We start from the raw sequence: 14,051 nt of genomic DNA on the forward strand, positions 1-14,051 counted from the left end.
GCTGAGCCCGGCCGGGCCCCATGAGTGTAGGCCCGGCCACCAGGCGCTCGCCAACGAGCCCCGCCTCCAGGCCTGGCTCCAGAGGGGGGCCCCGGTGACCCGCGTCCGGGCAAGGGAAACTTCGATCCATTAATTTTACTCGTCATAAGGGGTCTTTGAGCCGTGCTTTGTCTGGTCCCTCACCTAGAACCTGTTTGCCATGGGTGACCCTGCCAGGGGCATAAAGCCCCGGACAACTTAGCTCCTAGGATCATTGGGACACACAAACCCCTCCACCACGGTAAGGTGACGGCTCACGGAGGGGATTTATTTATATTTATTTGTCTATATTGCAGACTATTAATCAGAATGTCATGTTTCGACGAGCGGGCGCACAGCAAATTTGTTCTTGTAAAGAAAAACGTTCACTTCCCCTTGAAATAATTTAGGCAAGCAATTTGTGACCTTTACGGGCCACCGAATCAGATGGTCGAAGACCTCATATCCTAACTATTCAAGATATTGGTCTCAAGCAAACTAGCCTGCAACACAGCGCAGAGAACAAACATCAATGGACGTTTACAATGCAATGCACATGCAAACGTTTACGTTCACAATGCAAACTAGAAACACCTTTTTGTTTCTAGTTTACATTGTAAACCACGGGTTTGTGGTGTCTTGACTTGATTCAATCAGCCACACATTCAGGCGAACTACAGACGAACCTCGTTACAACCTACTGTACCTTAAGTGACATGACGAATCTGTATGTTAAAATGGTTGTTCGTTGTAACCATTTCCGATAAAATGGCCACCATCTACGCTGTATAAGACAGTATAAACGTTTGTAGAAAAACATGAACATGTAACACAGTATGATCGTGTCAATTACAAATACATATACTTGAGGAAAAAAAATTATTTTGACATGGAAAAAAACAAATATAGCCTTCCTACTTCATCTCTGAAAATGTTCAGTCAGCAAATGTTACCCGCCCTTGGCAACTGCCTAAGTAAGGTCTTGGCGGCAGTTAGCTTCCCACGTTTCGTCATAGCGAAGGCCTTTTCACGATTTTGTGGGAAAAAATCTGGCCGTTATAATGAAGTTTAGGTTTTAAAGGTACTCGTAAGCAAAATCAGCAAATGGAAAACTATTTCAGTGAAATCATAACGTTGAAATATGAACAATATAGGGGTGAAATCCTTGTAAAGGGGTTACATTGCAAGGAGGTTCGACTGGAGTAACCAAATTGTCCACTGCTCTGAATCTAAGTGTCAAGGGAAGCCCATTACACAATAGTTTGGTGATCTATTGAGAGATTGGATCTGCATTGGTCCAAATTTATCTTTCTTTCGCAAGCAAGAGAGCACTTGGGTGGAAACACTTGTACACGTGCGCGGTAAGGGGCGATCCTGGGAGGTTGGCTGATCGAAAAGTAGATCTTCGGTCCAAAAAGTTTGGGCACCCCTGGTCTAATGAAACCGAGGTTCAACTTTTGGCTCATAATTCCACAAGGGGTGTTTGACGCAAACATAACACTGCTCATCACCACAAGAACACCAACCCTACAGTGAAGCATGATCGTGGGTCTATTTTTTCTTCAGAAGGAACTGGGGGCCTTCCACACGGCGGAAGGAATAATGAACAATTCTAAACTGTCGTCAGTATTGGCGTAAAATCCTTTAGGGTTCTGCTAGGAAGCAAAATAAATAAATAAGATGAAAATTGAGGAAAAGCCTTCTGCAACAGCTTTATTTGGAGTTAACCAGTGGCACTTTATAAAGTGGCAGCTGTGTGCCGACTCCGATTTAACATGACTTTGAATGTGATTGGTTAATTCTGAACACAGCCATATCCAACTTGTGCAACCACATTATTTTGCTCATTTGAGTTCTCCTCTCGAAAAGATTAAAAGCAATACATTTCAGTTGAGCAGGTTATAGCTCACAGTGATGGTGGAAAAAGATTTGAATTTATTTGTCTTGGTCTCTTTCACAAAAAAAAAAAAATATATATTGCTTTCGATGAGGGGTTTGCTGACTTGTTATAAGCACTTCATTTCATAATTTTACATTTTTTTTGTATTCCCTGATAAAAAAAAAAAACATCAAATGTTTGTATCATCTTACTTGCAGAAAAATGTTCTCGAGGACAAAAAGACAAAATAAATAGTAAAAGAGATGCAGTCATAAGAATTGCGCAAAAATCCAAGTGATTTACAGCGACAGTACTTGGAAATGGGTGAAAAAAAAAAAAAAATCACAAGAAGCTCTCCCCTTCAGGTCCGCCTCTCAAAACACGTGTCCATGCTATGTGTGCACTGTGACATTGTCACTTTTGAGTTTAATCAAAAGCTTGTATTATTTTTCAGTGTAATCAAAGTTACCTCGGACATTGTATGACTTTCACTCAGGGAATGTTGACTCCCACTGTGATCCAGATGCTCTGTCACAGAGTTACAATGACTGTAAACAGAGGAACAGGGAAAACTTCTGTCCCACTTAAATTGTCTTTGCCGTTGGAGTTCAATAACTAATAACTCTTTCCTGACACAACTACCACCGAATGGAAGCATTCCTTTGTAAGCTCTCTCAATGTCTCTTTACCCACAGTCCAACGCCATGCTGAATAAGATCTGCTTGGAACAGACTGCCCCGTTGCTGAATAAGACTCAAGTGAAGGGTGGAGGAGGAGGAGGCGGTGGGGCCACCTATGTGTTCAAGGTGAGAAGATCACTAAGGAATGATGTCCTCAGGAACTTGAGGGGCACTCGGCAAGAAACGACACTCTTCAATGAAATCATACGACACATTTTACACAATAGCTTAGAACTAGTTCTACATTCGAGTAGTTCTCATAGTGACACAGATTGAGGAAGGATGTTGACATGGCAACAGCAAGGGACACTACCAGCGGTCACGAAATAATACCTTATGATTACCCAGGTGCGCAGTGGGTTTCACATCCCTCTCATCATCGCTGGTGGGGGAGGGGGCCGAGGCTACAGCAGCCAATCAGAGAGCCAGCTAGAACAGATGGACTATGACCTCAGCCAACCGGGTCGCAATGGGAAGTCAAATGCTGCTGGTATGTTACACCCATCTTTATCTTGTTCCTGTATGGTTGTAAGAGCAACCGTCTGTTTGTTGGTCGAAAATGCTGCATTTAATAAGAAATGAAGCTCTGCTTTATGTCAGACAAATATTAACCCTTTCAGGGACAGCGCTTACGACAGTGGACAGCTTATCACGTTATGAGGTTCCAGACTGCATGAAAGGGTTCATTGAACAAAATGTGTACCATTGTAGTTTTTAGTGTGGGAAATCCAAGTCGATAAAGTCAAAACCCTGTCACAGTTTGGCTTAAGTCACAGTTGCTTCTGCTCAACTGGCAGGGGTAAACAAGCTCTTGAGTTGAGGCACCTGTGGCCAAAGCCAAACTGTGGCAAGTTTCTTTTTTTTTTTTCCGGACCTGTATTTGCCACCTCTGGATATAGGCAAGGCAGCATTATTATTATTTTCTTTTTTTATAGCACATTTCATGCACAAGGCAACTCCATGAGGTTCACATAATTAAAAAACAAAAAACAAACATTTGAAGGCATTTACAAACAAAAGACTTCAAGACATGTAAAAGTAAAAAAAATAAAAGCATGCTGTCTGCATTGCCTGTGTATGGGATCACGTCGTGCGTCCAGTGGAGTGTTAGGATTGCATGTAATATTTTGGTTTATCCAAATACTGAGCAAAGTTCTCAGTGCTTGTGGTCCAGATATGTAGTGCACCGATGTTTCTACAACTGTTAAATTCACTACATTTATAGGCCTTTCCACCTACAGTATACTGTACATCGGGGTGTCAAACTCATTTTTGTTGCGGGCCGTTACGTTATGACTGTGAATTTTGTGAATCCATATAAATGTTTAATCACCTCCACATATTACATACTCAGCACACAACAGATTGATAGATAACTAGTTTTGAAATCAAAAGTCAAGAAAAATGGCTTTTTCAAACAGTGTTTACCTTAATATAATAGGGGGTTTGGTAACGACAAAATGCTTGCAATATCGCTATGATTATTATTATTGTTGTTATTATTGTTGTTTTTATGGATTACAGATGGCAATTTGAAATTTTGATTCAGATTTTAGCAAGCATCATGGAAGTTGACGTGCTTGATTTGCCTTCGCGGGCCACATAAAATGATGTGGCGGGCCAGATCTGGCCCCTGGGCCTTGACTTATAGCAGCGACTTATTGTCATAGCGAAACAGCCATGCTCTCTCTCTCTTTTATTTACTTTGTGGCAGAGGTCCATTGTCCACAGTAAGGAGATCATTGCATGTGAGACAAGACTGATGGCAGCAATGAAACAAACTGCCGTTGGCAGGGCTAAAAGATACAATTGCAGGGACCTCATGTATGTCGTATTTTCAATTTACAGCATTTAAATGGCGACACCCCTGCTCAGTCAATGCATATAAAAAGTCTACACCCCTCTATTCAAATGACATATTTTGCGCACATGGTGTGCACACAACCTGTTACAACTGTCACACAAGTTTAAATGTGATGTAAATGGTTAATTCGCAATGCAGCCACACACCAACAATAAAACGGTTGCACACTTATTTAAAAACCACATCATCACTTTTCCTTCCAAAAGATTAAGAACAAGAATTTATTGTGATGTACATGTTATATGTTAATAGAAGATTATATATATATATATATATATATATATATATATATATATACAATTTTATTTTATTTTTTCCCCTTGATCCCATTATGATGAAACACAAAAAACTGTTACTTAAAAAGGGGGATGTAGCGAATTTTTAGATACACTTTTGACATGTTTTACTAATCAAAAGTGTATCTAAAAAATCTTGATGAAACAAGTTTGTTGTGGAAATGGGGCTAAATGCTCTCCCTTTTAGTTGGCAAAGCATAGCAATTGCTATTTAGTGCCGCTGTGACTTCATCACATCTATGATCATCATTTTGACGTGATAATTTTCCCAGTTATCATCTTTGGGACCGTCTGGCCGCAGTTCAAAATGGAAAGGCTGAACTAATGTCACATCTCACAACACCATTAGTGTCAATTATTAGGACAAGCGGGCGGCGCACCTCTTTTATACTGTATCTCTGAAACAAAAACAAACAAAAAAAAAAAGACAGCTGAACTGTATTCATGAGAATAATTAACCCTTTCATGCACCCTGCAACCTGACAACATGATAAGCTGTCCACTGTAGTAACCGCTGTCCCTGATTAATACTCATCAATCAAATGTCATTCTCTTTGGTCATTACACTCAGACACAGACCAAATATGATTTTGATGACTTTATCATATGAGACATAATGTATGTTATATCTGGTGACAGGTGGGGGTGGAGGATGGAATGCCAGTGCTCCTGTCAGTCAGGGCGGCAGACCTCTGCTGTTGGGGGGACAGGGAGGACAGGCCTGTCAAAAGTTCTGGCAGACACGAGGTGGCTTTGGGGGTGGTGGAGGTGGCTGTATTGCCGGAGGCGGTGGTGGAGGCTACAGAGGTCAGTGAAAGAGACTTTTGTCTATCACTTTTTATGAAGTGTCAAAACGTCCATATTCTTGATCGAAGATTCATTTTGACAGCGTCATTTTTTGTATGAATGTTACACCTCGAGCAAAATATTTTTGGAAAAAGTTACATCATAGTTAACACATGAATATGTTTTCCACCAGAGTGTAAGATTATGTCTACCAAGCATAAAAGCACAATCAAGGCCATTTATTGCTGTCCACAAACACAAACAGAAACAACGCTTTATTCATTTTTCCCATTTTTGGTCATGTGGCAGAGGTCTGCTCTCTATCGAATTCTGTTCTAGTATTATTTAGCTTAGTAAGAAGTGATAGATAGTGTAGTGGTTCACATGGATGCTGTTTTGGCAGCTGGTATAGGATCGTTTCAAATTCACTCTTCACAGTTGCCCTATAATTATCCTCAGTCTAACTCCTTTAGGTGCACCTTGGGTCCTCCATCAGCCCTGTGAGGATTGGCACCTTCAGGTTTAGGGTGCTGAGCTCCAACTCGGGGTGGCATGGAGCTTTCGGGTGCCGTAAGCGTTGGCCATGATTGTTTGGCAGGAGTGTCGCTATTTACAATAAACACTCAGTGCATATCCTCAACCATCACTTTTAGGCACATTCGTACGCAGGGTTTCCATCGGGTTGATGCGAGTTATAGCACACTTCTCTGCCGCTCCACTTCTCTGACCTGCCCCATGAGGATACAAGGCGAGGTAGGCTTGGCTCCTACAGTTTTTAATGCACCCCATTATGTACTTGTACACGTATATGCTTTTGTGGCCGAGTAGTCGTAGCAGGGTGCACTGGTCATAGGCTTGGCATGGTGGTTACCCCATCCCAGTCTCATCTTCTGGGCGGTGATCCGGTGGGGCAAGGTCCCTGGCAGTGGATTCAGTCCTCTCAAATGGTTTCCCATTGGGGTGGGTGCCCTGTCCCGCCCCTCCCTCTCGGATGGATGAGCCTGAGTCCACCTGTCCTAATTGTGCCTGCGCAGGAACTCCAAACACCAGATGGATAACATGCATGTGTGATGGTGTTCAGTAATGTATCTCTATGGATACGCCTACTGGGCCGAGTTGCTTGGTGTGGGGCTACTTTCACATCCCTTTTGATTAACTCCTTGGACAGTCCTCTCATTTTCATTCTAAAGACCCTAGAGGTATTTTGGAACTGCCTCACCACTTGCACCACCAGTCTGTAGCGCTGCCAGGCTCACTATCCCTGTCCTGTCCTATTTTCTACTCTCTATGTTCCTTCTATAGGATATTATTAATGAAACCCATCTCCTATGTAACGCTAAAGTAGACATGTACTGACATGGTTTGAATCTGCATTGCAAGATCTCTGTGCGGGGTTTTCATGTTATTCCCGTGACAAAACAAATTTTCTCCGCATCCTCATTCCTCCCACATTTAAAAAACAGGCATCCTAACTTAATTGAATATTGATTGTTTATATCTGCACTGTAATTGACTGTTGACCAGTCCAGGATTCACACTTCCTCTCTCCAAAAGTCAGATGAGATTATTTTCCAGCAACTGTAATGAGAACAAGCAGTCAAGTCGATGGATGGATGCATGTTGATTACAATAGCGAGTTAATCCCTTGTTAATTTTCTTTCCAGGTGGTAACACCTCATTAAATGACAATCCTAAACACGACGGTGATGATGGCACATCCCTCTTTGGTCCAACTGGAGATCCCTACCTCTTCCCTCTGAAAGGTGATCTTAAAACATGTTGCTGCCTTCAAAAGTGTGCATGCATGCATATATACCTGTATGGGTGTGTGTGTGTGTGTGTGTGTGTGTATATATATATATATATATATACAACACACACACACATTCAAACTGATAAACATTGTTGTTTTTAGCAAATAATCACAAACTTGGATTTTTATGGCTACAACACATTCCAAAAAAGAGCCTGGCTCGGTCTACCATAGCTCTCTGGAGCTCTCTCCAGGCCTGGGATGTGAATTGGACACCAAATCGCACAGAATGCCATGGATGCGGAACACACGTTTAATGAGCAGGTGTTTGATTTTGATCTTTTCTTATTTCGGCTATAAAGGCAGGTAAGAACAGACAAACACCGGTTTCTTATCGCTATGGTGCATATTGTAGCTTTATCACGGAGCAAAGTCATGGTGAAAGCCACCTTAGTCAAGTCGTTGAAATATGCTAGCTTTGGTTGATCAAAAACTAATGAACACCAGTGTAGAAATTGCCCACAACTACCAAGTTCCATGGAATAACGAGTGGGATCCGGAATGTTGGGTTCTCGAAAACAGAACTGATTAGCACCGGAAGCTACAATCATAGCAGCTGAACTGGGAACCGTGAAATTAGGAATAGAAGCCTGACCCTGAACAAATGGCACACACACCCAGAGCCTCAACACGCCTCAAGTCAATGCTGTTATGGCCTCCATAACCTCAATAAAATGGTCCTGCTGACCCACCAACATTCGCTGGTCAGACAAAACCTGTCCTAATTGCTTCACGTCCACATGGTTCATTTTGTTCCCAGTATTCTGCAATAATTGGACCAGATATAAAAATTTGAACACAAGTAAGAAGAAGATACAACAAATAAAGTGGAAACGCACAACAACAAGGAAAAACAGTCATCGTTAAAAAAACTACATGTGGACACTAAAACCAACAGAAAGGCGATGGACGGAGCCACAGTGGAAGGAAGATACATGGGACACAAACAAAAGCCAAATCTATCTACACGGGATAGAAAATGAGAACACAAAATCACAGAAGTACTTCAACAGAAACAAACTTACCTGTGAAAACACAGGAAGGAATAACCAACCTTATAAATACTCCTGGAGCTGACGACAAGACTGAATCCAAAATACCTTCCGCTGGAGCCGCATGTAAATAGCAGCCATTGCTTATTGTCGACTGGCGCAGTAGACTGATTGCAGTAAGGTGCTGCTCCGCCCACCAGTTAAACGCGACAACACTGAGGGCATCTCAACTCATGTATTGGATAACATATTATAAAAAATGGTCATGTTGTGGCTGGTCGGGTTCTTATCATAATAAAACCATGATAGTAAAATGATTGAGAGCAACATAGTACGGATGAATATGATTGCAATGCCCTCGTAAATATTGCAAGCTTTTACAAACAGCCCCTAATGAATCCATATTGGAGCCATTTGTCATGTGCTGTGGCTGGCATCCCAAAAAACAGGATAGAGATTGCTCTTTAGCTTCATTTAGCTAGTTATATATTGCTATGCAGGGACAAAATATGTATGGATGTGGTCCCTGCGAACGGCAGATTACTTCCTTGATAAATCCACTTGCATCATCAGATAGATCAACCAGTGTGCCATGTGAGATCATCAAGGATGCCACAGGAAATTATCTAATTGCACTTTATTGTCTGAAAATGATTATTTATTAATTACAAAGGTATCTTTTTTCATCGATCAATGCCAGCAGTGTATAGTTACGGGCAGAAAATTTTAATTTTCTTCCATTAAATGGCAGAAGCTTGGCTCAATTATGGTTGGGAAACACCGCTCACATACGATACATGAGGAACAGGTCTCTCATAACGCTGCGGTTCATGCACAGTAACAAAGCAGTTAAATATTACCTCAGAATATATGAGCTATACTGAACATTGAATCGAATAATGATGCCACGTGTGCATGATAAATTACCATATTTTCTGCATTATAAGGCGCTTCGGATTATAAATAGCACATTCAATGAATGGCCTATTTTAAAATAGTTTTTCATATATAGGGTGCACCACATTATAAGGCGCATTGAATAGAAGCTACAATAGTGGCTGCGGTAGTGCTATACATCCACTAGATGGTGCTACGCTAAAGGGAATACAATACCGCTTTATTTATATAGAGCCTTCACAATCGCTGCAGCTGTAACAAAGCCATGAGAACACAAACACGGACACGTAAATACAAATGGCATTACAAAACAAATAAAAGACAAAAGTTATGAAGACGATTAATTCAACAAAAAGGCACACAAACCTCATGGGCTCACAACCACAAGGGGCTAACTATCCTTAGAATTGCTTGTCGCTTTCTTCCTTCATTAAGTCAGTAGTTAACTATGCTTTTGAGAAGATCTTTGTTTCATAATGGCTGCGCAGAGCTCAGAAAGTAGTTGTCTGTTTGATTGTGCATTGACGAATCCACATGTCAATTAGTGTCGGGCAGAAACCTTTTAGGTTACAATTGGTTCCTGCTAATAATCACCACTAGATGGCATACGAACACTAACAGGGAAACAACTCAATTGGCAATATAAAGAGACTGTTAATGTGATATATGAAGCGCATTGGATTATAGGGCGCGAGAAAATGGAATGCTTTTCGGTGCGCCTTATAGTGCAGAAAATACGGTAGTTTTTATTTTTTAGTTTGTCTTTTTTATCTGGCCTATAAAAATGTTAGACATTCAATAAAAATCAAACATTACCCACCAAAATAGTTTGTTTTTTGATACTTTGCAACATGAGAGCGACAAACTTTTGGAAATTTAGAAACGTTTTCTCTTTGTGGCCATGCACTTTAACAATTCGCCAGTGAGTGTAGTGGCCAAATACTGTAGACTGTATCCTGGGTTATGACTATACAAAACAATCCTCATACACATTCCTTCTCTCTGTGTTTCTCAATTAGCAATGGAGAGCGATGGAGAAGTGATCATCAGTCCAGTTTGGAACTGCAGTTACTGCGAGAGCGGCGAATGTCACGAGATAAGCGGCAAAATTGTCTGCTACTGTGACGATGACCTCATCTTGGCACCCGACGGCACGTCCTGCATCAACTCTACAGGTACGACGCTTTTGTCATCTCACATTTCCCTTCCGGGGTCTCATCGTAATAGATTGAATTGAATCTAAATGTACCTTTCATGAACTGTGACTATGAATAGAAAATGAATTAATCTGCAAATGTAATTATGTCTTCGAGGCTCAGTAATTTAGTGAATCTTTATCTTGGTAAATGTTATCATGTGTTTTTTATGCATTCAAAATTACACATGCGCACTGGGAATAATCACACTGTACCTAATGGTGTTATGAGCAACTGTTGCTCCAGATGTTGAGTCCCTTTCCAAGATTAGTCATTTATCTCTGCTACAGTGTGATAAAACCTCTTATCATGTTCAGGATTTATGATAAAAGAGTCAGTCCCTTGTGAAGTTAAAGTGGATTTGGAATTTTTATTCATAATCCTGCGTTCTTGCAAGTGGCTCTGTCGATTGAAACCGTGTCAACTTTCACTAAAAATGAGTTCTGTCATGGGTTAAGCTTGAACAAAGGGCTACCGGTGACCCTCTGTGAAGCCGATTCAGTCGCAATATTCTTCAATTACAATTTGTTATCTCAGATGAATACACGAATGTTGATCTGAAATAAATGGATATGGGAGATGTCCGTATCATTACAATCAATATAATAGCGGTATTCACGGCCTAGAGTTTCTCCTTACCCTGATGATTTGCAAATCTATTCTCTGTAAGGACAAGCAGCGCATTAATGGATGTCACTCGGTCAGAAAAGGTCACCGTCACAATATGGTCCCTCTCGGCGGGCACGTTTGTACCTCAGCTTGGACAAGAGCAAAGAGATCTTCCCGTCAAGTCAATGAGGAATTGATGTGCCGCACAGCCCCTCAAGCTTTCTTATGTCATCTCTTTCACATCATTAATTAAGGAGAGGATCAGAAAGGCAAAGGGAATGTTAATGGTTCCTTTGGGAAGGTAACAACTGGAACGCTGTTTTCTTCCCTTGTCATGCAGAGGTGTCCCTGCTGCCTCCCCAGCCATCTCTCTCCCACCTGGCGCTTGGTCTGTCCGTTGGGACTTCGGCCCTCATCGCTGCACTACTGCTGGCCGTGTCTGGCGTCATGATAAGTAAATGTCGCATTGACGGTGAAATTTTTAAGCATCGCGTTTTAAACGCGCTTCCACACTGCACATTTCCACGGGGTGGGACGCAGAACGGCGCAGGGATGACAGCAGCACGGCACAAGCGTGTCTATAGTTGACATCTGTTTGCAAAGCTACCAAACAACAAAGAGTCTGGTGCCTTTTCCCTCTGGTGGCGTGGATGTTACAATTGAAAGCCCTGGCTTTGCTAATAATGAGGTGGAGGAAACATGATACGAGTGACACATGTTTGGCAATGCTAGATTTGAGTTGAATGTTAAATATGCTAAATTCTCATGTATCTACCACCTTCAACCAGCCTCGTACATTCAAAGTAACTGCGATCTCCGAGCACTGCAGTGCTTGTCCTTTCTAACATCACAATACATTTGTCGTCAATAACTTTTCCACAAATTTTCCCATGTTTTTTTTTCCAGTGTTCAACTCTGCCAAAATCACTTGCTGTCACTCTGAAATCACTCCGCCTCAACCGTTTAACCAAAGAATGGGTTGGTGATGGTGCACTTTATGTGCAAAGTATTCCGTGTAAAAATAAAAAGGCCATCACTCGATATTTCACTTTTGATTTGTTGATACTTGGGAAGTATAGCATGAGAATTATTTACAAATTGGACAATATTTTTCCTGGTCATTTGCGTGATCATGCACAGTATCATATACAAAAATGTTAATGTACCTCACCCTATAATGCCATTTGTATCATATTTGATACATGCATTTTCATTATGTAACTCATTCTTGATATTACATTAAATCATCTGGATCAAATTTGAATCTGCAGGTTTCATTTTCCCCAAATTATCATTTTCAGATGTAATCTACATAATGCTTAGAAATGTGATACGACAAATATCTAAAACAGCATGATATGGCAAAAATATTTTTGTGGATTTTGTTATAAGGGTTAATGAACATCTCAGTTCCCAAAAATCTGATTTTTCTGGCTATTCCTTGATGTGTCAGGCATTACAGGGTTAAAAGGACTTCTTTTACCAAGTTCTTGCACCGCATTGTGGACAAAGTTAAAATTCAGCTTGGCTATTGCACCTTTTGGTGTTGTACATCATAAATTGTCGTTGCGGCAGACCAGCTGTATCCTATAGCTAAGCTTGCCAGCGATCTGGGGGAGCTGGTCTCTCCGAGGCTGAAGTTGGCTAACGTCCTTATCCAGACCAAGGCCCTGTCTAATAAAAGTTTTGTGGCATTCAATAGACAATTATATACGTTTTCAGGAGATTGTCAATTATTCCTGGATGTTTGCTGTTCGCAGCAGGACTTGGTTGGGGGTGAAAACCCATCCAAATACAGGGATAATATATAAACTCTAAAGAGGAGGGCCTGAGGTAACATTTGCACCTTGCTGCCTGTATTCATCTATCATAAACTCCCCAAAATCTGTGAAGTGCAGCAAACAAATCTATTGAAGTCTTTTTTCCACTCACATTTGCCCATTGTAATGTTGTATTTCCTTGTCACTGTGAAGTTAATTAGGACAAAAGTCTTCAGAAGGGAGGATATAGATCCATATATTTACAAGCGCAGCAATCGGTGAGCCCCTGACAAAGTGAGCCGACGGGCGGGTATTGGTCAAAGTAGCTCTTTGTGTACGTTTGTGTAGTATTTTCAGTGAGTCCTGCACGTTGGCACTAGCCAGCCTTTGTCTGCAGGTTTTCTGGACGATTGATCATGTCGAATCAGCGAGGGAAATCAATCACTCACTTATTTTGTGGGCAGTTTCGGCAAATAGGTGCACATGAAGAGAAACTGAAATGAGACGGGAGGTTTTACACAGGGTGGCACTCAATTTCCCATCACACATATATTTCTGAGCAAGTTGGAATGGAAATGTTTATTTGAAATAGCTCTGTAAAGGCCGTCTTTTGCTGGGTGTGAAAAATGGTCAGACAACACACCGTTGTTTTGATATGTTTAGTGTATGTGCAGCATTTCTATGAATTTCAAAGCAATGATGAATACTGCAAGTACCAACATGCATTGCAGTTGCTGGACGTAGCCTTTTTGGTTTGTTCAAATGGATCTTTCCATTTTTGTAAAAATAATGGATGATACAAGGTGACAATTAGCAAAAAAAAAAAAAAAACAACTAATTTCTGCCTTTTCAGATATCACAATGCTTTGTGTTGATTAAGGCCTAAAGTAAAGTATTAATTTGACAGAGGTTTTGTGATTTCCTCCTTGGCTCTGTCTATTGGAATTTATCATAGTTTGCCCATGCCCGTAATGTTTTGGTTTGTGAGTGTGTGCATGCATATCACATAAAAATAAAAAAAAATGTTAAGCCTTTCGTATACAAGAGACAGGAGAAAAAAAGAAAACTTTGAGTTGCAATTTAAGTAAACTTGCATGCAAGGAGACAGGTTAAATCGAACCAGAATTACTGCCGCGAAAAAGTGTCCAACTATTACTCCTTAAGCAAGGTCATGCTGTGTATCCTCACATGAATATGCAGTTATCGACTGCCATATGCAACCGGTAACTCCCTCCCCGAACACAGACACAGACACACAGCA

The 14,051-nt window shown here is 41.1% G+C and overlaps 1 protein-coding gene across 1 annotated transcript in view; it reads left to right on the forward strand.

Moving 5' to 3' along the window:
• alk (ALK receptor tyrosine kinase) overlaps positions 1-14,051 on the forward strand; it is a 90,228-nt gene that overhangs the window by 54,534 nt on the left and 21,643 nt on the right. Inside the window, exons 10-15 of the mRNA XM_019876094.1 lie at positions 2,593-2,703; positions 2,926-3,067; positions 5,377-5,544; positions 7,188-7,286; positions 10,245-10,400; positions 11,371-11,484. Of these exons, the coding sequence (XP_019731653.1) occupies positions 2,593-2,703; positions 2,926-3,067; positions 5,377-5,544; positions 7,188-7,286; positions 10,245-10,400; positions 11,371-11,484 (790 nt within the window). The remainder of the gene's footprint in view (positions 1-2,592; positions 2,704-2,925; positions 3,068-5,376; positions 5,545-7,187; positions 7,287-10,244; positions 10,401-11,370; positions 11,485-14,051) is intronic.

This window comes from Hippocampus comes, unplaced genomic scaffold (assembly GCF_001891065.2).
Source record: "Hippocampus comes isolate QL1 unplaced genomic scaffold, H_comes_QL1_v1.1 scaffold252, whole genome shotgun sequence".
NCBI lineage: Eukaryota > Metazoa > Chordata > Actinopteri > Syngnathiformes > Syngnathidae > Hippocampus > Hippocampus comes.